Raw genomic sequence first — 25,710 nt, 5'->3', positions numbered from 1 at the left:
CAGACGGCGACAGCCTGAGATGGCAATCGGGGAGGTGGCATTGAGGCCTTGCACACCCGCACGTCACCCGCGCTCACCCGCACCGGATTAGCGCGGGGGATGTGCGGGTGTGCGGGGCGTTCCCTCCCCGATTGCCATTTCAACCTGTCACGTACCTACTATCATGATCAACCCATCGCCGGCTCACTACAGAGCACGGGTCTCCTCTCAGACGAGAAGAGTTTTTGGTCATAGTCTACCACGCTGGCCATTTGCGGATTGGTAGACTTCACACACTTTTGAGAACATTATGGAGATCTCTCATGCATGCAGGTTTCCTCACGATGTTTTCCTTCACCGTTAAAGCAAGTGATATTTAATTAATTAAAACGCACATAACTCCGAAAAGTTAGAGGTGCGTGCCCGGGATCGAACCCCGACCTCCGATTAGAAGGCGGACGTACTAACCACTAGGCTATCACAGCAATGCCCTTGAGGACATGGACGAGCTGAGCTGGCGCTCTGGCAGTTGGTCGGCCCGTACGGTGCCATTGCATCGACTCAATCAAGGTCATCAAGGACCCGGAGACCAAGAAGAACAAAGGGTTCGCCTTCGTCAACATGCGTGAGTACGACGAGGCGCCATGGCCGTCCAAGGCCTCAACGGTTACACGCTCAACGGACAGGTTCTCTCGGCTAAGTTGCGGACGGATAGACGGATAGACGCCCGGTCATGGCAAATCTATAAGGATTCCTTGTTGACCACGGAACTCTAAATACAATAGGTACACGGCCGAAAATTATGTACATCAGCCTTTAGAATGACATTTCGGCTTTGTAGAGCGTTGTCTCTGTCACTCATACCTTTATGACGTTTTGCCGGTCTCTACTCTCTGCTCTACAAATCCACTATCCCTTCTAAAGGTCCATGTACATTATTTTCTTCCGCGTACTATAAAAAGGTATCTAGAGCCACATAAACAAATACTTGTAGACAAGATTATAATTTCGCGGCGAATAAAAAAAGACATAAAAACCCAATAATTTGCAGAAAGAAATTAGATTTTAATATCTATTAAACAAATTGCATCAAAGAAACACCCTAAACTCCTAAACATCAATTTGTAGCAAACAATATTGTAATTTCAAAAGAAAATCGTACTTATTGTGTAGATGAAATAAATGTTATTTTTGAAAATCACGCCTGAAGCTGTAAAGATGTGAACGCGATTATTTTTATGGTAAATGACTGTAGGCTTAAAGCTGATCGTATACTATAGCATAAGCCGCATCCGACTAAAGCGACGCCACGCCGACAAGAGGCGTACCAACAAATTCCTGAAAAGTCAGCAACGCATTGACGGTTCCTCTGGTGCTGAAATATTCATGGGCAGCGGTAAGCCTTCTCATTTGCTCGCTAAAAATAGCCATACACCGAAGTAAGAACTAAGTAGGTACAAGCCACCCGAGGAGAAATCCAGGTACAAACCGAGCAGCAAAGGAAAGTGAAGGCAAATTGTGGAGATGGCCAATAGACATCTTTGTTTTTATGTCGTGTGGCGACAATCATGTTAATAAAAAGCAATGATGAGGTCTATGTTGGAGCGCGTTTGCTCAGACAATACCTATTCACTTTTGCTTTGATTTGAAGATATTTAAGTTATACTTGGCAGGAAACACGGACGCCAGAAGGGCATTCCGCAACTCAGCGGTTTGTAGCAAAAACCTTTCGTATTTTATTTATTAGAAGTAGATTGGATGTAGACTACATAAGGGTGCCAAGGTTCACGGTTTCGTGCTTGTTTGTTGTGGGCTCTTCTCAGACCGGGGCGCGTTTGGAGCCCTCGTAGCTTTTGTTTTTAAGTTCGCGTAAAAATTATCACCACAATATTATCATCTCAAATGCAACAACGGACTTTCAAAAAGTCTAATTTATTACCTATCTTGAATAAACCATTTGATTTGATTTGATTTGCTGTTCTGTGGCAGAATGGTGAAGGAGGAACAAGGTTGTGAAGTTCCTGAGCACTCTCTTCAAAGTATATCCGATAAAAAACCGATAAACACCTTTTCTGTTGTAGAATCAGCGAAGGAAAGCAATCAGTAGGAGAAAGCTAGGAGGTTTGTGACCTTGCGGCGGCGCTTGCGGCATGTGATTTAATGTGCGTTGAGCTTAAAAGTAATTTTATCTTTATGGCCGGCTTCACGAGGCGGTCGCAAACCCTTTGTTGTGGAAACGTCATATTCTTGATCGAAAAATTTATGTTGGCGATCGCTTAAGTGCATCGTCAACGCGCGATAAAATGTGCTAAAGATCCTTTAGCGGATTCCTCTATTTGAATATTGTCCTTATCTATCCTTATCTTGAACGTTTTTAGGGTTCCGTAACCAAAGGGTGTCTGTCGGTGGGACTCTATTCCTTCGCCTTCGCTGTCCATCCGTCCGTCACATAATCCATGTGGCAGGGCAGCATCAGCGACGACCTAAGAAAGATTTCTCTCTCCTGTGTGAGTAGCCTGCTTAAAATTTGAAAATATGGTAACTTTTCCCCAATCGGCTCACAGGTTACTTGTCCGCGACCATCGCCCAGGGTAAGCTTCTTACAGGAACTCAATCCACAAGGAAAATCCCCTTTCCATTATAACTGCGCTTTCGAGATTTTCTTAACTGTTAGCTCCGAGCGCTTAGAAATCTGAAAATTTAAAGCTGGATTTATTATGCTAGCTTTAAAAGTTACATTGAATAATTTGATTCATACTGAATATTTTAAATGTAAAAGTGTGTCTGTCTATCTGACTCTCTGTCTGTTATCCATTAAAGCCCAATCGCTTATCCGATTTCCAAAAATGTGTATGTTTTTCTATTTCATTATCTGTATGTTACCATTTTACCGCTTCTCCACTGAACCGATCACAACCAAAGATACAGAAGTAAAAAATCAGTACCCTTATTATAAATGTGAAAATGTGTTTGTTTGTTGGTTTGTTGGTTTGTCCTTCAATTACGTCGCAACGGTGTAACGGATTGACGTGATTTTATGCAGGGATATAGATAAAGACCTGGAGAGTGACATAGGCTACTTTATATCCCAAAAAATTAAAAAGTTCTTACGGGATTTTTAAAAACCTAATTTCACGCGGATGAAGTCGCGGGCATCAGCTAGTATCCCATATATTTTATCTCGGAAAATTTAAGAACTCCCGCGGGATATTAAAAAAAACTTAGTTCCGCGAGAACGAAGTAAAGTAAGTAGCTGTATTAAATTCTCTTCTGTCTCTCAAACGACGAAAAAATATTAAACAGACTTGTTGGTGACAAATATCACTGGCATTTCTTAACCAATTTATAACATCGGTGATTTATAAGAATAACAAAATTCAAGATTTTTGTAAATAAAAATTTACCCATGGATGAAAATGAAGAGAAAATCCTGGACTCAGAGTACAAACGCTACTTAGAAATCATGCGACCTCATTTAGGACAACTGCTTGATCAGGATGTTATCGAAATTTGCAACGCATGGATCCAGAGACTTTCCAATTGCAAACAAAAAGAAAAAGCATTCCGCAACAAATATATTTTTTCTATGTGCTATCAGTTAGCCAGAGGCATCCTTGAAGAGCCATTCTTACAAAGTCCTACATCTGAAGAACTGACTCCTTTACAGGAAGGTACGAATACTGATGACTCTGTTAACGAATCTTCAGAAGTTGAATATCTCGCTCTAGATTTAAATAGCACTAAAACAAAAGTTCTTTTCAATAAAAGTAATAAAGCTGCCACAGAAATATCTCAAAGTAGTGAACTTTATGAAACTGATCAGAGCAAGGATTGCCACTGTGAACAGAAGAGTCCTGATGATTGGAGAAGTAATTTACAACCAGAAGGGAGAGAAGAAACTGTTATGTGTTATAATGGTCCAGTTATTTTGCCAAATATTCCAAATATAGATATTTACAACGATACCTACTACAATGATAACCAGTATGAGTACAGAGCAAACAAACTCATAATGAAATTAAGGGAAATAAAAATGCAGAACTTAATGTTGCATAATGAGCTAATCACTTTGAGAGAAAACTCTAGACTACGACAGGAATACAATGAAAAGTCTCAGGATAGTATCATCAAAGTTGATAATTCCACAAGTGTTAACATTCGTTCTCAAGATAGTACCACCAATTTAAATTGCTTAAAATCTAAACTCCAAGAAGTTCAAGATTCACGAAACTCTCTGATAGAAGCAATAAGTAATTTACAAGAAAAGCTTGATAACTTTAACGAGATGAAAAAACATGAAATCGATGATTTACTTGCTCAACACAGATTAGAAATAATACAAGTCAAAGCTTCTGTACGAGAAGAAACAAAAGCTTCTTACGAGAAAAAAGTAGAAGAACTAAAACAGTGCCATAAACGATTTGTCGAAGATATTCAAAGCAAGCACGTGAAAGAAATAGAAAATTTAACCGCTACGGCAGAAACTGCAGTAGCAGAGAAGGACAAAACAATTAAATTTATGGAAACTGAAATTAATAATTTAAGAAACTACGCAGAGGAACTCAAAAGTAATCAATTCCTTATGTTTAGTAAGTTTTTAGATAGTTCCAATAATAATTTTAGTCCAAAAAGCAAAACACACAAGGCTGAAGAATTGGAAAAGCGTCTGAATAAAATGGCGAAGGCGAAAATAAAATTTGCAAAAGCTTATGAATTGAAATTATCAAATTTGCAAAAGGAAAAACACTTGACGGAGTGTTCGTTGCAACTGCAGCTAATGAAACAAAGAGCTCAGGTTCTAAATGAAACGGCTGATGAACATCAAACAGAATTAGCGATTGCATTGGATAAGTTAGAAGGCAAATACAAGGACATTGTTGCTAATGTACAAGCGACGGCTGTTCAACGCAGAATTCAGGACCAAATGGCGTTAGAATCGATAATACAAACTGTTTGCGGTGTTCGCAATGAAGGTTTGCATTGTAATATAACACAAGCTACATTCGGCGGCCAATTATCCACTAAAACTGTGCGTAATCAAGCCAGGGCCAATCAGAGTTGTGACAATGAATTACCGACCATAATCAGAGATAATAAAGTCGGAAGTGTTATAGTAGGCAACAAAGCTTATGCAGATGACAGCGTTTTAAATGGCTACTGTCTAGATAGGGATAAATTCAGTGAACTTTTCGAGAGAGTTTGTGTCCCACAAAGGGATACAGGCGAAAGTTCTCCTAAAAAGTAATCATGTTTCATTGTATTGTTTACGTTAACCCGCTATTTTTTAAATGTAGTTTGTGCAACATGTGTTATTATTTACGTTACACAAACTAGCGTATTTTTTCTTCACTTTTTTACATAACATTGTTTGACTTTTGTCTGATGATCTGAAGTTTTAAATATGTTTCAATTATCAATTAAATTACTATTACAAATGCAAGCTATGTGAAATTTCTAAGTAGTTTATTAATTACTAGCTAATGCCCGCGACTTCATCCGCGTGGATTTTTTTTAAACCCCGTGGCAACGTCTACGTTCTCACCAGTACCGCAGACAAGAGGTGCGTGCCCAGGATCGAACCCTCGACCTCCCGAATAGGAGGCGGACGTCGTCGCGGTAAGCTGTCACGGCATGAATTGATATGGATTGATTGATAGCTTTTTAAGTCAGTTAAAGCTCCACGGTAACTCCCGTCTGAAAAGCTCTCAAAAGAGACGCGGTATTAGACTTACTATTGTCCGGGAATCTCGAGAAAATGTTCACATAAAAAAGCCAATTTTTCTCGAGCCACCAACAAAAGACATTATCCATAAATGGCGCCACAAAATAATTCACTAACGATACGGTACAGTACGCTTAGTACAAGATTTTACGCCTCACCAACGTTGCTATAATTCGAGAGTCGAAACACAATAACGTCAAAGTAAAATGGACCTAAATAGCCTTGAATTGAAATAAAAACTCAATGCCACAGATTTTAATTTCCAAACGTTTCCGCTTGGACCGCTAGCTGTAGATGTGTAGACAAACTTGAGCTTTAAAACAAGGCTTTTAAATAAAGCTGCGCACGCACCTGAGCTGCACTGCGCGACACTGCAGTCCGACTGCAGAAAGCGTCACTTCAGGCCGCTCATGGTACCTACCGCATTACAAGTGCAGAACGCGGCAGCTCGCGTCACTTGCGGGTCGCGAACGAGCAACAACGTCGCAAGATGAGCAACAGTGAAGAGGGAAAGGGTGGAAGCCGACATCCTAGGGGTTGGGACTTATGAGGATATACTTTTAAGAGCACATCATGTGCCAAAAATTAAAACTACTTAACTTACTACTGAATTTAAGTTATTTATTTTGAGGTCTATCACGCATGTAATTAAATACTTAACTCAATGCGCGTGTATCTTATCGGTTAACGCGCGGTAAAGCGCTGTGCAGCGCCGCTCTAGTGCGATATGCGACACAAAATGATAGAAATAATATTTTGACGCTATGCGCCGCGCCCTGCAGTGACGCGCAGCGCAGCTCATGTGCGTACAGACCTTTACATCCAGTTTACTATAACGCGGAAGTGTTTCGACACTCGAATACTGTCATCGTTGGTGAGACATAAAATCTCGTACTAAGCGTACAGACATATGTATTGTATAGAAGCAGGCGTTGTATGTATTTGTTATTTTGAGCTGTGTTTATACGCTCGTCCGAGACTAAAGCGTTTTATTCACCATCCATCCCGGCTGTACGTCAGCTCAAGGTCGCGGTGTTGGATGTAGCATACAGGCCATCGTGCGCGCATCAAGCGCGAGCAGAGTCACGTTACGAAACAACCTCTAAACAACCTCTAAATGGTAAAATCTGCTATACAGCAAGTCTATTCACGATCAAGCATGCACGACGCAGGACGACTCTGCTGTACGTCCGCGATGTTCACTGTCTATCTGCACGACGCGGGTGGTGGTGGGGGCGCTCGCTGGATGCAAAATTCATCATGCACATCCAGCAAACAATTAATAAAGCCTATTCACGGTCTTTTTGCATAGTGCATCGTGCCCTTGACGGGACGTACAGCTAGATGGATGGTGAATAAAGCGCTTAACAACGCCTGTGGTGCTTCAAGCTTGACCGCTCGTATTTATTGAATTGTCCAACAATATTTCGTTGTTATTACAAAAACGGGAAGGACTTTCTTTATGTAATACTAGCTGATCCCCGCGGCTTCGCCCGCGTGGATTTAGGTTTTTAAAGATCCCGTGGGAACTTTTTAATTTTCCAGGATAAAAGTAGCCTATGTCACTCTCCAGGTCTTTGACTATACACATGCAAAAAACCACGTCGATCCCGGATCCTTTACTCCGTTGCGACGTGATTGAAGAACAAATCAACAAACAAGCACACTTTCTCATTTATAATAGGGGTAGTGATTGATGTTGGAACCCACTAACCATAAACAAACAGATAACATTTCATTTATGTATCTCCAATATTATTGCAGGTCCGCCACTAATCTGTATGCAAATTGGACATTAGCACGGATTAGGGATCCGTCGTGAAATGGGCGCAAAACGTAAGGGAAACTACTGAGCAAATTGCTTTATTATGCAAAACTTATGCGTAGGATAATATTTTGAATACAATTTCGTGGTTGAATTCAGAGATACGAATGTGATTTGGGTCTCGGGCAGGGGTCGGCAACGTCGGGTTGGATGGGTTGATCATGATGATGATGAAGTATAAATTCAAAGCGAACACATTATCTATTAGACTTTGCATAATAATGGTCGAAGCTTTTTTTTAAAAATAGAGATAGCGAGTAAACGAGCAGGCGGGTCACCTAATGTTAAGTGATTACCGCCGCCCATGAACATTTGCAGCACCAGAGGAATTGCCGATGCGTTGCCGGCCTTTTAGGAATTTGTTAGTCCGCCCCTTGAATAACCCCATGTTGTAATCTAAAGGGAACACCGCCGAAAGGAGTTGATTCCACAGTTTGCATGTGCTTTTGCCAAAAGAATTTTCGTAGTTTGAACATAACCTCCAAATTGTGCATAGGTAAGTATCTTTTGACTCATTTCACGTAGTAATTCAAATTTAAGAGGCTCATATTTTAGATATTATCTTGATTTTCCCTTAACGGGGCGTCTTAATGCAGGGAATAATGCTAGACCTTAGAGTTACGGCTACAGATAGGAAACTAGAATATAAATCACCACATTCGTTTAAGATAAAACTTTGAGTTATTACCGCCCAGAAAAAATGGTTACGGTTATAGGTAGGTATACCTTTGCCTTTGCCCCGTAAATTGAGGTACTTAGCAAGAATACCAAGGTATATTTCATAAGAAAAAGAGTAATATACTTCTGCGCTCCATAAGTATTTCTTTGAACTCAAATAGAAGCAGGAATAACTTTGCGGAAGTCCATGATATACAACGAACCAAAAACTTAATTTGCTATAATTTGTTAAAAGCTGAAAGCTTAATTTGTTTCAGCGAATTATAGCAAATTAAGCTTTTGGTTCATTGTATTAATGTGAACTCACTTTTTTTAGGATTCTGTAGTAAAGCAAGGTGTACCCAGACCCGATAGTTTCGTCCAGTCCTAGTTTGTCTGTTCGTCTGTGTGTCACAGCAGTGTTGAAGTGACTTTGATGCACGTTGAGGAAAAGGTGACTGACTGACTGACTGACTGATCTATCAACGCACAGCTCAAACTAGTGGATTTGGCATGCAGATAGCTATTATGACGTAAGCATCCGCTAAGAAAGGATTTTTGAAAAATCAACCCCTAAGGGGGTGAAATAGGGGATTGAAATTTGTGTAGTCCACGCGGAAGAAGTCGCGGGCATAAGCCCAGTACCCATTATGTGCAAAAACCACACTACGATGCTGACAAAGCAAAAAAGTGCTCAAATTTATTATAGAAATATCATTGTGATAACCTGGGTACTTTCAGAGGAATATAAATTCAGTAGAAACGTGAAAAAATTAGTAAAAAGTAAGAAAATAATATCAACCCGACGAACTCGACGATGGTCACAAAATATCAATCAGATCCTCTGAGAAGAATGGCTTAAAACATAGGATGAAGCGGCAATGCCAATATTTATCTAAATATATAAAAGGCAAAGGTGACTGACTGACTGACTGATCTATCGACGCACATCTAAAACTACTGGACGGGTCAGGCTGCAATTTGGCATGCAGATAGCTATTATGACGTAGGCATCCGCTGAACCCTTATGAGATCACTTTGTTGTCTGTCTGTCTGTCTGTCTGTCAAGAAACGTACAGGGTACTTCCCGTTGACCTAGAATCATGAAATTTGGCAGGTAGGTAGATCTTAGAACTGACATTTAGGAAAAAATCGGAAAACCGTGAATTTGTGGTTGCATCACACAAAAAAAATTGTGGTCATGACCTAATAATTAGTATTTTCAATTTTCGAAATAAGATAACTATATTAAGTGGGGTATCATATGAAAGGTCTTCACATGTGCATTCTAAAACAGATTTTTTTTTTAGTTTTATGCATCATAGTTTTTGAATTATCGTGCAAAACGTCGAAAAATTACGACTGTAGTACGGAAATCTCGTTGCGCGAGCCTGACTCGCACTTGGGCGGTTTTTGAACTATGCACTGTATTACTTTGCCTAAAAACGCCTCCATCTATATTTTACATCGTCGAACACCTCACAGCGCGTCAAATTACCAAATCGTTCAAATTACCGCGGGCCCGAGGGCTTTTTGTCAAAGAGGTCTCCAAATTAAGGATATTTTTGTGGAGTGAATATAAAACTTGCTCACTGCTCTGCGGTGGTGAGCCTGTTGAGTTTACAGCGGATTAGGACGAGTTGGCACATATCGACGTATGACGACGTCAACGTTGATAGATTTCTAAGTAAATTCTGGGCAAAGTCAAAGTCCACTCATTGGTCTTTAGGTCTTATTCGTCGTCGTCATCGTCATTACCCGACAAGTGTCTACAGGAATTTTCATTCATTTTACATTAACAACTTATTACAAACTCATTTATTTCATTTGAACTTATGATTTACAGTAACAAATGGGAACAATGATCCTGCAGAAGAATGAACTGTGATCATCGCCCTCCTGCTTACTGCTTAGAGAAAGGAGGGGTTTTTAGTCGGTAGGAGTCCGGCACTATGTCCATGAGGATTTTCCCCTCCTAAGCGAAAAAAAAAAAAAAAAAGTCCTCATACAATATGACAGGATCCCAAATGACTAACAGTTTTTAAAAGATTATTAATTTTGATTACATCAATCAGATCTAAGATAAGCCCGATTATATTAATTGGAAATTTAAGTTTAAATAAATTAAATTATTAGCTTAACAAATAGTGAAAATACCAAGTTATTCAAGCTCATCCAGTGAAATAATTGGTCTGAATATAATGTGTGTGTGTGTGTATATATGCATGTGTATTATCTATAACGAGGGGTCTACCAACGCTGTACTTTTCGATGCGAGGTCGCTATTCCTGCCCCTTGGGATCCCAACGTCTGCAGTCTATTTTACTCTAACGTTACTGTGTTTCGATGCTCGAGAAATCGAAATCTATCAACGTTATCGAGGTGTAAGCTAACTCTTACTAAGGTTACACGAGTTTTATTTTATTCAGCTCTCACATACAAGCCGGAACGAGCGATTAGAATATTTTCCTCGTGAGTGGAATAGTTTATTTTTGAGGTTAAAGTGAAACCGCAGTTATTATTTTCCATATTTTTAAAGCACTTGAAAAGAGTAACGTTTACTAACTTACTTATTTAAAACTAGATGATGCCCGCGACTTCGTTTGCGTGGATTTATATTTTAAATATCCCGGGGGAACTCTTTGGTTTTTTCGGGATAAAAATTAGCCTATGTCCTTCCCCGGGGTGCAAGCTATCTCTGTAGGTACCAAATTTCGTCCAAATCGGTTCAACGGATGGGTCGTGAAAAGCAGAAAGCTAGCAGATAGACAGACTGACAGACAGACAGACACACTTTCGCATGTATTTTGTCGGTCTCAACGACACAGACAATGCTCTACAAAGCCGCTTTCTCTTTCTAAAGGTCAACGTACATTATTTTCTGGCGCGTATGTATAATGTACATAATATTATGTTCGTGATTTCAACGACTTAGCCTTCTAGAAGTATTATAGCAACTTCGCAAGAAGACACATTTGCACAATGAAACTGGCTAAGTGTAGATTAGTAGACTTTACACAACTTTGAGATCATTAAGAAAAACTCTCAGGCATAGGTTTCGTATGTTTTTTTTCACCGTTCAAACAAGTAGGTACTTTTAGGGTTCCGTAACTCAAAAGGAAAAAAGGAACTCTTATAGGATCACTTTGTTGTCTGTCTATCTGTCAAGAAAAACTATAGGGTACTTACTTCCCGTTGACCTAGAATCATGAAATTTGGTAGGTAGGTAGGTCTTATAGCACAGGTAAAAGAATAATTCAAATCCTTGTATAAAATATATTCTATTCTATTCTATATAAAAATAATATTATTATTGTGAACTTTTACAAAAAATAGGACTTTTTAAAATATTTTTTCGCTTTTTATTTTCGGTTTTGCCAGCGTTCTGGTTACACCCTGTATATACATAAACCCTGCAATCATTACACATTTTTGGGCAGTCATGTAACAATTCTCAAAAATTAGGTACCCATATTTTGGGCTAGCTTATGCTCGCGAGTTCGTCCGCGTGGACTACACAAATTTCCCCTATTTTACCCCCTTAGGGGTTGTAATTTCAAAAATCCTTTCTTAGCGGATGTCTACGTCATAATAGTTATCTGCATGCAAAATTTCATCCCGATCCGTCTAGTTGTTTGAGCTGTGCGTTGATAGATCAGTCAGTTAGTAAGTCAGTCCGCCTTTCCTTTTATACATATATACATAGGTCTTTCTACTGAATATTGTTACATGTCTGCTAAATCTATGGGCAGTCATGTAACAATACGCAGTAGAAAAAAAGGTACCTATATTTTGGATTAAATAAAATCCAATAGCCTTAACAACATCGGCTTTGCACAAAGAGCTAAGTCGTAAATTGTCATCAAGTTGGAGGGTCGCCAGTTCGACGTCCGGCCACGGAATATATTCTACTAGTGTATGACAGCCAGAATATATAGCGATTTGATAGAACGCGGTTTGAGGCCAAAACGGCAATTGCTCGATCGGACAGAAACGAATAGAAAACTCATTTTCTACTCTTGTCTCTTATGAATTATTCACAGATATCTCTTTATATTATAAAAGCCGTGGTAGCCTAGTGGTTAGGAGGTCCAATAGGAGGTCGGGGGTTCGATCCCGGGCACGCACCTCTAACTTTTCGGAGTTATGTGCGTATTTAAGTAATTAAAATATCACTTGCTTTAATGGTGAAGGAAAACATCGTGAGGAAACCTGCATGCCTGAGAGTTCTCCATAATGTTCACAAAGGTGTGTGAAGTCTGCCAATCCGCACTTGGCCAGCATGGTAGACTATGGCTAAAACCCTTCTCACTCTGAGAGGAGACCCGTGCTCTGTAGTGAGCCGGCGATGGGTTGATCATGATGATGATCTCTTATATGTATCTATTAAGAAAAATTGGTGCGGGAAACAATAAAAAAACAATTCCCAGATTTTTTTCATCTATTTCTAGCTTTTCTAGATCAAAATATTCTCAATCTTACAAGCCTTTGAACTGTCTATCCATACTAATATTATAAATGCAAAAGTGTGTCTGTCTGTCTGTCTGCTAGCTTTTCACGGCCCAACCGTTCAACCGATTTTGATGAAATTTGGTACAGAGTTAGTTTATATCCCGGGGAAGGACATAGGCTACTTTACTTTATCCCGGAAAATTAAAGAGTTCCCACGGGATTTGTAAAAAACCTAATTCCACGCGTACGAAGTCGCGGGCATCAGCTAGTATGTAATAAAAAAAATTGGTCAACCGCGAGTCGGACTTGCAAACTAATTGTTCCGTACCATCGTACAAGTTTGTACAAGATGGTAGCGGGCCAACCTGGAAGGGGTATGGCAGTTTTTATTAAACCCATACCCCTTTGGTTTCTACACGGCATCGTACTGGAACGCTAAATCGCTTGGCGGCACGACTTTGCAGGTAGGGTGGTAACTAGCCACGGCCAAAGCCTCCCACCAGACCAAACCAGAAATTTAGAAATTACAAAATTCCAAAGCCCTGCCAGGAATCGAACCCGGGACCTCCCACTAAAAGACCACAGTGCTTAACACAGCACCAGGGAGGTTTGCCAAAATTCTTGTTATCACTGATTGTCGTGCTCTCTGAAGCATGAAGGATAGATAAAACGGAATATGAACTTCAAAGGTCAAGACTAGTCAGGTAGTGTACCGCAGTCCGCAAGGCCAAGAGAGTTCCAAATTTAGCTGCAAATGTCCCGCAAAGGTCGCGCCTCCCCTCGCTAACGTTACGAAGCGATATCTTCACGATGACCAGGAATATGAATCGAGAAGGTGGCATTCCATCTCTGTACCAAATTAAATCAAAACCTGTGAAGCGGATGGCTCATGATAACTTCGACAGTCAGAAATAGGCAAACAGAATATTTTCACATTAGTTTAATATGTTCCAATTATTCGGCCCGATCCGTCCAGTAGTTTTTTTTTTTTTTTTTTTTTTTAAAGAATATTAGCCATGTTAAATGACTAATATTCCCCTTTTCTCTCCAATTAAGCGTCAGGCTTGTGCTAGGAGTAGGTACGACAATAGTGCAACGGGCGGGGTTTGAACTGTCGACCTTTCGGTTTTCAGTCCACTCCTATACCGGTTGAGCTATTGAGGCTCTTATTATTGAAGCTCTTAGTTTGAGCTGTGCGTTGATAGATCAGTCAGTCAGTCACCTTGTCCTTTAATATGTTTGGATAAAATGTGTATTATGTTATGTTTTTTTTCTATTTTCAATGATTTAACATTCAAAAAGTGTACTATAAATGCACTTACTTTGAATAAAATATTTGATTCTGATTCTGAACTATTAAAAATTATTAAAATAACTAGCTTATGCCCGCGACTTCGTCCGCGTGGACTACACAAATTTCAAACCCCTATTTCACCCCCTTAGGGATTGAATTTTCAAAAATCCTTTCTTAGCGGATGCCTACGTCATAATAGCTACCTGCATGCCAAATTTCAGCCCGATCCGTCCAGTAGTTTGGGCTGTGCGTCGATAGATCAGTCAGTCAGTCAGTCACCTTTTCCTTTTATATATTAAAAAAATAATAAACGAAATCGTGGGCAATCGGGGAATGAGGCGGCCGTAACAATCAGCTTCTCTACACTTTGTTTGTTGGCTTGTTGGTTTGTCCTTCAAACACGCTGCAACGGAGCAAATGATCAACGTGATTTTTTGCATGGGTTTAGTTAACGAGAGGAGATATTATGGAGAGTGACATATTATGCTACTTTTTATCACGGAAAACCAAACAGTTCCTACGAAATTTTCAAAAACCTTAATCCCAGCGATTAAAGTTCATCAGCTGGTTGATTAATGAGTCCTCATTATCATCATCATCAACCGATAATGTCCACTGCTGGACATAGGTCTCTTGTCTCCACCTGAATCCAGCGGCTCCGTGTGACTCGTCTGATGTCGTCCGCCCACCTAGTGGGGGGGTCTTCCAACGCTGCGTCTTCCGGTGCGAGGTCGCCATTCCAGCACCTTGAGACCCCAACGTCTATCGGTTTTACGAACATTGTGCCCTACCTCTATTGTCAATGTTACTCTAGTTCTCCTACGGATCTCCTCATTCTTGATTTGATCACGTAGAGAAACTCCAAGCAAAGCTCTCTCAGACGCCCGCTGAGTGACTCTGAGCCTTCTTATGACTCATCTGCAAACTTAATTTCATATTGTTTGATCTTCCGAGAGTCATCGCCATCTTTCATTTGGTAATATTTCGGGGTTCCATGAATCTCAAGAGAAAATAATAAAAATTGTATAAATATATAAAAGGAAAAGGTGACTGACTGACTGACTGACTGACTGATCTGTCAACGCACAGCTCAAACTACTGGACGGATCGGGCTGAAATTTGGCATGCAGAAGACGTCGGCATCCGCTAAGAAAGGATTTTTGAAAATTCAACCCCTAAGATGGTAAAATAGGGGTTCGAAATTTGTGTACTCCACGCGGACGAAGTCGCGGGCATAAACTAGTTACAAATAAAACTTCGCTCATCCAACGTTTTCTTCACTCCTAGGAGCCATAATGCCGCTGATGAGTGCAAGGAGGGTCGCGGTGTCCGTCACCGACCCCTCATCCCGAGGGACATAACAACACAAGGCGGACGTAAAAACTCTCCGCTCTCAGCCAACTGCAGACTTTGTTTCATAATGTTTGATCTTCCGAGAGTCATCGCCATCTTTTATTTTGATAATTTTTCGGGGTTTCATATCACAAGAAAAAAAACCGGCCAAGTGCGAGTCAGGCTCGCGCAACGAGGGTTCCGTACTACAGTCGAAATTTTTCGCCATTTTGCACGATAATTCAAAAAAATAAAAAACAAATCTGTTTTAGAATGCACTGGTGAAGCCCTTTCATATGATACCCCACTTGATATAGTTATCTTACTTCGAAAATCGAAAATACTAATTATTAGTTCATGACCACAATTTAATTTTTTTTGTGTGATGTAACCACAAATTCACGGTTTTCAGATTTCTCCCCGAATGTCTGCTATAAGACGTCAGGCTTGTGCTAGGAGAAGGTACGACAATAGTGCAACGGGCGGGATTTGAACCGTCGACCTTTCGGTTTTCAGTCCACTCCTATACCGGTTGAGCTATTGAGGCTCAAAGCAATGTCTTATTTTGGAGTTTTCCAGGAAAACGTCAAATATGGTAGCGAAACACGAGGAAACAGGAAGGAAACCTGACACAGACGTTAACACAAAGAGAAACATCTGCCAGACGTGAATTGAAAACTGAAAACAATTTCAACATAATATCAACTAAGTATAGTACGCTTAGTATAAGATTTTACGTCTCACCAACAACGTTCCTAGAAATCGAGAGTACTGATTTTAAATTAGCAACGTTTCCGCTTGGAGCGCTGGCTGTAGATGTGTAGACACACAGACCGTCTGTGTGTAGACATTAGACAAACTTGAGCTTTTTTTTTACTGATTTTATTTTATTTTGTTTATTTGAAAGTTCCTCAGTGCCTGAAGACGAAAGTCTTTAACCAGTGTGTTTTTCCCGTCGTCACCTATGGTGCTGAAACGTAGACACTGACAAATGGCCTTATTCACAAATTAAAAGTCGCTCAGCGAGCTGTGGAGAGGGCTATGTTAGGAGTTTCCTTGAGGGATAAGATCCGAAATGAGAAATCCGCAGGAGAACCAAGGTCACGGACATAGCTCAAACTATGGCAGTGGGCAGGCTATGGCTAATGGCTGTGGGCAGGTCATGCCTGTCGTAGAGGCGATGGCCGTTGGAGCCGGAAAGTCCTTGAGTGAAGACCGCGTTTTAAGTGGGACGCCCTCCAGCACGATGGACCGACGATATAAAGAGGCTGGCGGGAAGTGGCTGGATGAGGAAGGCTGAGGACCGGGTGTGGTGGCGCTCTTAAGGGAAGGCCTATGTCCAACAGTGGACGTCCACAGCGTAATTACATAATTATTATTAAAAACCAAGGTAGTTTACTATAACGCGGAAATGTTTCGATACTCGAATACTATTATTTAGTTAGTGGGACATAAAATCTCGTACTAAGGGTACAGAATGTGTAAAATACTTTATTGTTGTTTATCGCTATGTACACATCTGTATATATAAAATTCAAAGTCCTGACTGAGTGACTATTAGATAACTAGTGATATTAAAATTGGTTGTAATAATTTTAAAGTTGGCAAACAGCAAAGGGTATAATATGCTGCTATTGGCGGTTCGCCAGCTGAGCAGGTGGGTTCCGTAAGACTTAGTTTTAATGGAAAACGGCTATTGCCTAGCTCTCAAGTTTGTAAGAGTGCTTTAGCTTCTTCATATTATGTTGGCAATATTGCCTGGCTCAGTTTTACTTACTTACATATTTTTTTTCTAAATCCATACTAATCATACTAAATGCGAAAGTGTGTCTATCTGCTAGATTTTAACGGCCCAACAGCTTAACCGATTTTGATGAAATTTGGTACAGAGTTAGCTTAAAAGTCAAAAGTCAAATGATTTATTCAAAATAGATAATAAATTACTCTTATTGATGGTCTGGTATGATGTTAGATTTGTAAGATATAGTGGTGATAATTATTACGCAAACTTAAAACTAAAGCTACGAGGGTAGCTTACATCCCGGGGAAGGACATAGGCTACTTTTTATCCCGGAAGATCAAAGAGTTCCCATGGGATTTTTAAAAACCTAAATTCACGTGGATGAAGTCGCGGACATCATCTAGTAGGATATCAAAGGAAAAAGTGACTGACTGACAATGACTGACTGATCTATCAAGCTCAAACTACTGGACGAATCGAGCTCGAAGGCATGCAGATAGCTATTATGACGTAAACGTCCGCTAAGAAAGGACTAAATTCATCATGGTGACTAATATTCCCCTTTCCTTGTGCTAGAATTACGTACGACAATAGTGCAACGGGCGGGGTTTGAACTGGTGACCTTTCGCATTTCAGTCCGCTCCTTTAACCGTTGAGCTATTGAGGCTCTACAAAGCACAATGACAAAGCACGCAGTCACTAATAGGTATACCTACTCGTATCTCGTACTTACCCACTCGAATAAATAAAAAACTTAGGAACAAATCAAACTCGTAGCAGGCGGAGGCAAAACGAATGTGAGGCGCGTGCCCTCCATACCAAGCCGCATTCTCAGTTTCATATATCACTAAGTAGAACTTACTTGACCATATTCGTTTTTCATTTACGTAAGAACTGTCAACATCAATTCCTCAGAGCCTGAAGACGAAAATCTTTAACCGATGTGTTCTTCCCGTCCTCATAATAAACTGTCAACATCAATTCCTCAGAGCCTGAAGACGAAAATCTTTAACTGATGTGTTCTTCCCGTCCTCATAATAAACTGTCAACATCAATTCCTCAGAGCCTGAAGACGAAAATCTTTAACCGATGTGTTCTTCTCGTCCTCATAATAAACTGTCAACATCAATTCCTCAGAGCCTGAAGACGAAAATCTTTAACCGATGTGTTCTTCCCGTCCTCATAATAAACTGTCAACATCAATTCCTCAGAGCCTGAAGACGAAAATCTTTAACCGATGTGTTCTTCCCGTCCTCATAATAAACTGTCAACATCAATTCCTCAGAGCCTGAAGACGAAAATCTTTAACCGATGTGTTCTTCCCGTCCTCATAATAAACTGTCAACATCAATTCCTCAGAGCCTGAAGACGAAAATCTTTAACCGATGTGTTCTTCCCGTCCTCATAATAAACTGTCAACATCAATTCCTCAGAGCCTGAAGACGAAAATCTTTAACCGATGTGTTCTTCTCGTCCTCATAATAAACTGTCAACATCAATTCCTCAGAGCCTGAAGACGAAAATCTTTAACCGATGTGTTCTTCCCGTCCTCATAATAAACTGTCAACATCAATTCCTCAGAGCCTGAAGACGAAAATCTTTAACCGATGTGTTCTTCCCGTCCTCATAATAAACTGTCAACATCAATCCTCAGAGCCTGAAGACGAAAATCTTTAACCGATGTGTTCTTCCCGTCCTCATAATAAACTGTCAACATCAATTCCTCAGAGCCTGAAGACGAAAATCTTTAACCGATGTGTTCTTCCCGTCCTCGTAATAAACTGTCAACATCAATTCCTCAGAGCCTGAAGACGAAAATCTTTAACCGATGTGTTCTTCCCGTCCTCATAATAAACTGTCAACATCAATTCCTCAGAGCCTGAAGACGAAAATCTTTAACCGATGTGTTCTTCCCGTCCTCATAATAAACTGTCAACATCAATTCCTCAGAGCCTGAAGACGAAAATCTTTAACCGATGTGTTCTTCCCGTCCTCATAATAAACTGTCAACATCAATTCCTCAGAGCCTGAAGACGAAAATCTTTAACCGATGTGTTCTTCCCGTCCTCATAATAAACTGTCAACATCAATTCCTCAGAGCCTGAAGACGAAAATCTTTAACTGATGTGTTCTTCCCGTCCTCATAATAAACTGTCAACATCAATTCCTCAGAGCCTGAAGACGAAAATCTTTAACCGATGTGTTCTTCCCGTCCTCATAATAAACTGTCAACATCAATTCCTCAGAGCCTGAAGACGAAAATCTTTAACCGATGTGTTCTTCCCGTCCTCACCTATGGTGCTGAAACGTGAAACGTGAAACGTGAAACGTGAAACGTGAAACGTGGTTTGTGAACAAACGACCTTGTTCAAAAGTCGCTCAGAGAGCTACGGAGGGATAAAATCCGAAATGAGGAGATCCGCAGGAGAACCAAGGTCACTGACATAGCCCAAACTATTAGCAAGCTGAAGTGGCAGTGGGCAGGTCATGCCTGTCGTAGAGGCGATGGCCGTTGGAGCCGGAGAGTCCTTGAGTGGAGACCGCGTTTAAGCAAGCGTAGTGTGGAACGCCCTCCAGCGCGATGGACCGACGATATAAAAAGACTGACGGGAAGTGGCTGGATGGTGAAGGCTGAGAACCGGGTGTGGTGGCGCTCTTTTGGGAAGGTCTATGTCCAACAGTGGACTTCCACAGGCTAATGCTGATGATGATGATAATAAATGGCGGACAGTGTGTTGCCAGTGATGACATATGGATCCGAGACATGGTCGCTAACTATGGGCCTCATAAGAAAGCTCAGAGTCACTCAGCGGGCGATGGAGAGAGCTATGTGCGGAGTTTCTTTACGTGATCAAATCAGAAATGAGGAGATCCGTAGGAGAACTAGAGTAACCGACATAGCTCAACGGGTTGCGAAGCTGAAGTGGCAATGGGCAGGGCACATAGTTCGTAAAACCGATAGACGTTTGGGTCCCAAGGTGCTGGAATGGCAACCTCGCATCGGAAGACGCAGCGTTAGGTGGACGGACGACATCAAACGAGTCGCAGGGAGCCGCTGGATTCAGGCGGCGCAAGACCGTGGCGTGTGGAAGTCCCTACAAGAGACCTATGTCCAGCTGTGGACGTCTATCGGTTGATAATGAGGATGATAATAAATGGCCTTAGATGGAAATAATAATCTTCTTATTAAAACTTAAACACTGATTGACTGACAGTCAACGCACAGTAAAGTAGTTAGTTAGTTTCTAAACCGCATAAGATTTTGCATGTACATTTTCTCTGCTAATATCCAGTTGCACAACAGGCGGTTAAACTTTAACCTCTGACCACCTGAAAAAAACCAAAGTGGGTTACACAAGGTTTTCATTAAAATCAACTTCTACAAGTACTTTTGAAGCATCTACTAATGGTTTGGAATGCCTTTTCTACCAAAAAGAACTAGCAAAAAACTCGGTTGTTCTTTTCAAATATCTGAAATTATAGTCCCGCGCTTTACTAGAGCGAGCTGCGAGTCAAATCCACGCTCTTTTATCATTTACATAATCTTCGAATGTGTTCTACTTATCTTCGATGCTTTTCTCCAGGAGCATACTTTTAATAGATTTTTAAAACTTGTATCTAAAATAGATTGTGGGACTCATTCCCACAAACGATTTTCGGACTTTCAGAAGCGGAGTGCAGGAGTCTATTACGATTTCAAGTTTGCCTATCATAACGTAGGCAAAATGAACTTGTAAATATATTGATACTAAGAATACCTGTTTCATTAAACTCTCGAAGAGCATCATACCTCCAACATTTTCTGACTTGTGCCACGCGTTTTCCTTTTATTGACCTATTGTTTAACGGTAACCGTAGAGGTAATTTTAACCACCTGATATATAACCGGCCCTCGTTGCAACGTTTTCCTTGTAGGCATTCGACATGGAGAAGCGAGACAGCTTTCACAATAATAATAGGAATGTGCTTTCTCCGCAAATTATATTATTACAGACATTATTACTTTGATGCAAAACATTTATACAAGCTTTAGAGTATTTATCTAACTGCTAAGTTTCTGGTCAACTCCTCTCAATTTTTTTGAAGTTTGTGTAGTCCACGCGAACGAAGTCGCAGGCATAAGCTAGTAACTATCTAATATTATTATAGGTACAAAATATAATATAAGCTTCTACTTGTTTCCAGAAAGTGATTTCATGCCACTCCTTTTTTTAAAAAGCTGTAATCATTCAATTGAGACCCCAACCACAGACTAACCCTTTATACACTGCATATCCTACTTAGGGGAGAGTGGGCAAAAATATTAATAGGTATAGGTCAATTGTATAGGTACCTATGTAAAAAAAAGGCCTATTTGTTTAAAAACGGAGAAGAAATGAAAGCAATAATTTGGGTTGTTCCGTATTCACCCTATGACGTCTCATCCTATAAGTACCCATATTATAAAGTGTGTGAGAAAGTGTGTTTGTTTGTTGGTTTGTTGATTTATTGGTTTGTTGGTTTGTCCTTCAATCACGTCGCAACGGAGCAACTGATTGACGTGATTTTTTGCATGGGTATAGTTAAAGATCTGAAAAGTGACATAGGCTACTTTTTATTCCGGAAAATCAAAGAGTTCCCGCGGGATTTTTAAAAACCTAAACCCATGCGGACGAAGTCCTGGGCATCAACTAGTTAGGTATAACGTTCTTTACTCATCCCAAACTAATATTTCTATCTCAACCGATCAAATGAGTTAATTGCAAGCTTTGAATTAAACTAAAAATAACTAACTGTCAAGTATGTCATTGATAAAATAATTATTTTTCCATAAACTGTCGAAGAAACCTGATGATGATTTTAAAATGTCTATTCAAAGAGCTATTTCTCTAGAGGTCAAACCAATTTTTTTCGGCTTTCGTTTTTCATATTCTGAAGGTTATCTACCAACCCCGATTTTTTTTCAAAATTTTAATGTAGTGGTTTTTTAGCGGATGTCTACGTCATAAAAGATATCTGCATCCCCAGCTCGGTCCGCGTTAAGTAGTTTCAGCTGTGCGTTGATACCTACAGATCAGTTAGTCAGTCAGCTTTTCCTTTTATATATTTAGATTTTAAAATAGATGTGACACACAGATAGGCAAACAATCGGACTGGACGAATCTATAAGTGGTCCTTGTTTGAGTACCTATAGAACCCCAAAAACGGGAACCACTTATGTATCCGAAAGTTCAACGATTTTACCAATTGACTGTGCTTCAACTAAGCCGTGAATAACTTAAGTACTTCAAGTTTTCCGGCGAATTCTTCCGAATGCTTTCAGGGAATCTACTCAACAATAACAAGCGGCTCTCAAAGGGTTAAGTTGAGGACCGTTGATTTTCTTGGTCGAATTGGGAATTGGGTATTTGACTACATCAAAAATAAATTATTTCTCAGTGATCATTAAATAGAGGGTCTTCCAAAATACGTAAAATCCACGTCCTTTGTTGGTTTTAAGTGTAATAACCATTTTAAATTATCGATTAAACTAAAAAAGTACGTCATTATGATGTGACGTCACATTTCAGTATTTCATAGAATATTGCATACTAAGTGCGTGTTTTGACGTTTGATAAAAAGTTACTGATTTGACTAGTTGTCAAATACCGTATTCAAATAGTTTAATTTTTGTTTGTGTAAGAGGGCTATATTTTTTGGATCTTTACTGTTTATAAGCTGTGATAGCCTAGCAGTTAGGACGTCCGCCTTCTAATCGGAGGTCGGAGGTTCGATCCCGGGCAAGCACTTTTAACTTTTCGGAGTTATGTGCGTTTTAAGTAATTAAATATCACTTGCTTTGACAGTGAAGGAAAACATCGTGAAGAAACCTGCATGCCTAAAAGTTCTCCATAATGTTCTCCATAAACTCTCAGGCATGCAGGTTTCCTCACGATGTTTTCCTTCACCGCTAAGGCGTTGTGGTTAGCTAAGTTTCCTTCTCTCTCGCACATTATAACATTTTCAATGATTATGAAACAATCAGTACATTTTTAACAAAATGTTGATCGGTCAAGCCGAGTTCTTTTTTTCTTTATTTATTAAAACAATAAAATTACAAGAAAATTACGTTAATTATCGACACATTTTTATCGTTAACATTATTTCCTTCAAGTAAATCTAAATCGATTTCTCGAAGGAAATATCTAATGTTTCTAATTATTTAGTTTTAATTGAACAAGTCGATTCTTGGCGATAAATCGAAATTGCTAACTATATAATAATATGCAAACACAAATTCAAGGACGTGATGTTTCTACTAATTAAACTTCCGCAGCGGAGATTTAAAAACTGAAACTAAAACGTCAAAATGGAAAGTCTTGGGTTCGTTTCCCGGCTAGATCAAATCAAGTGTTTCCAATCCAATGGATTTAGCGACGTTTAATTTTAAGTTGGTAAGGTTTATTCAAGTTTGTATGTTTTATTTTAATATTTTTAAGTAGTTTTAATTTAGATTTAATTTTATTTAATAGAATTGTGTTATTATTATTTTAAGGTATTCAAAATAAACAATTATCCAATGGATACGATTGAAGTTTGCATGCGTCAACCAGATCTTTCGAGATCACGCCACCAAACCCGTTCTCTGCCTTCCTCAATCATTCACTTCGCCCACCTTTGGGAACTTATCTAAATCTAAATATATAAAAGGAAAAGGTGACTGACTGACTGACTGATCTATTAACGCACAGCTCAATCTACTGAACGGATCGGGCTGAAATTTGGCACGCAGATAGCTATTATGACGGAGGCATCCGCTAAGAAAGGATTTTTGAAAATTCATTCTCTAAGGGGGTGAAATAGGGGGTTGAAATTTGTGTACTCCACGCGGACGAAGTCGCGAGCATAAGCTAGTATTTTCTAAAATAGTTCGTAGGTCTGGTTTCATAATCATGATCAACCCATCGCCGGCTCACTACAGAGCACGAGTCTCTTCTCTTATAAGATCTCTAGAAGGGGTTTGATAGTCTACCACGCTGGCCAAGTGGGGATTGGCAGACTTCACACACCTTTGCGTTCATTTCTCATGCGTGGCTAGTTACCACCCTAGCAGACAGCCCTGTCGTTTTATTTTACGACAGAAAACATTAGGGGTATGGTATTATGGGTTTGCCATTCAAGTTAACCCGCTGCCATTTTAGATTGCATCGTCTCTTGCCATTAGGTGACATGAGATCGCAGTTACAGTGCGACAAGGCTATTTTGGCGAAAATCGGAAAAACCGTTGCCGTCAAGTGTCCCCTTTGTTCTTGTTTGAATATTCTAAGCCCTTGTTCTCCAGCAGCGCCCCCCTGTCAATGTCATTGAAGTGCCAAGGGAGCCTTGTCGCACTGTAAGGGCGAACTTTGCCTAGTAAAATATAATAGGTATAATATATAAATATTTCACTGTTTAATGTTATCGTTTTTTTGTATATTTCAATTTGCAAAACGATTTAAAATGACAAGGCCTAAACGTCTTATTGAAGTAATTATAAGAGAAGTTTGAAGTTTGAAAAATATTTAAAACAACTGGTGAATTTTCCAGAAAATTGAAAACAAAGAAATTTCCAGAAATTTTATATTTATTTAATAAATATAACAGCGTTGTGTTTGTATTATTGTTTAACAACAACAAGCTTGCACCTGACAGCTGTGTTAACTCAAATATTGATGAAATACCTATATTGTTGTGGGTATAACCTATTTACTTTATTATCTACTAGCTGATGTCCGCGACTGCGTTCGCGTGGATGTAGATTTTCAAAAGCCCGTGGGAACTCGGCAATTTTTTAATTTTTTCTCTCCGTAAGAACCATCCTCGTAGGTACTTCAAGGAATATTATAAAAAAAAAGAATTAAGTAGCGAAATTGGTTCAGCTGTTCTCGAGATTTGCGATCAGCAACACATTCAGCGATTCATTTTTATATATAGGTAGAGATATTACAAGAAAAACATAAACGTATTTAATTTTCATTGATCTATATCCATAGGTACCTATATTATCACGAGTAATACGATGATTTTAAATTATAATATCTCAACCCAGTTGAGACCACGAATTAAGTGGGCTCAGTTCGGTGCTTTCTTCATACAAACATAGGAGGGTAATTACTACATTATTTGATATTGTATGCTCAAAACTAAGTATTATATCGATCAATCTCGTCATTATCTAGGTTTATTGATATATGAAACATTAAAAAATATAATATGTTTTTAAGTTACGAGCCTCAAAAGATTCCTATTTTAACACAAAATTTATGACAACTTTGGGCGTTAATAAATAAGATTAGGGGTATGAAAATTGTAAAGGAATTTAATATTAGACAAAGTTTATTAATTCATTAGTTGAAATAACTATACTTTGTAAGCATAAAGCTAGTAGTTTTTCTCAAAAATACTTTTCCTAAACCCTTGATTTCGGTGAAAAACATCGTGCCTCTCACCTTTCTCATACAATGTCAAGTGAAAAGCAATCAGGTTCGGTCGAGCGTACTGCGTCACCTTAAGCCTAACTAATTGGACTTCGGCGCTCAAACTTTGAATAAACATTTTCTATTACCATTTCGCCCCGATTTCCTCTTGAGGTCCCTCTATGGTCCCAACTCCCACCTGTTGAGTTATTTACATTAGGGCAAACAGAGGAATTTTCTAGACCTATCTCTTCAGATCCTGCAATCCAATTCCAACTTTAGTAGTAAAGAAAT

The 25,710-nt window shown here is 39.6% G+C and overlaps 1 protein-coding gene across 1 annotated transcript; it reads left to right on the top strand.

Annotated features, from left to right (window-relative positions):
* Nucleotides 1-3,342: 3,342 nt before the first annotated feature.
* On the top strand, nt 3,343-5,224 carry LOC117988994 (microtubule-associated tumor suppressor 1 homolog A-like). The gene has a single exon (XM_034976295.1). It carries the CDS (start codon nt 3,386-3,388, stop codon nt 5,222-5,224), a length of 1,839 nt encoding a protein of 612 aa, XP_034832186.1. The 5' UTR covers nt 3,343-3,385.
* Nucleotides 5,225-25,710: the final 20,486 nt, after the last annotated feature.

The sequence above is a fragment of the Maniola hyperantus genome, chromosome 2 (assembly GCF_902806685.2).
Source record: "Maniola hyperantus chromosome 2, iAphHyp1.2, whole genome shotgun sequence".
Taxonomy (NCBI): domain Eukaryota; kingdom Metazoa; phylum Arthropoda; class Insecta; order Lepidoptera; family Nymphalidae; genus Maniola; species Maniola hyperantus.
Note: the sequence above shows the minus strand (reverse complement) of the source record. Positions and strands in the feature narration are given on the sequence as shown.

What these genes read in the sequence shown, in the direction of transcription:
- LOC117988994 (XM_034976295.1), top strand. Translation starts at nt 3,386, where the DNA reads ATGGATGAAAATGAAGAGAAAATCCTGGACTCAGAGTACAAACGCTAC.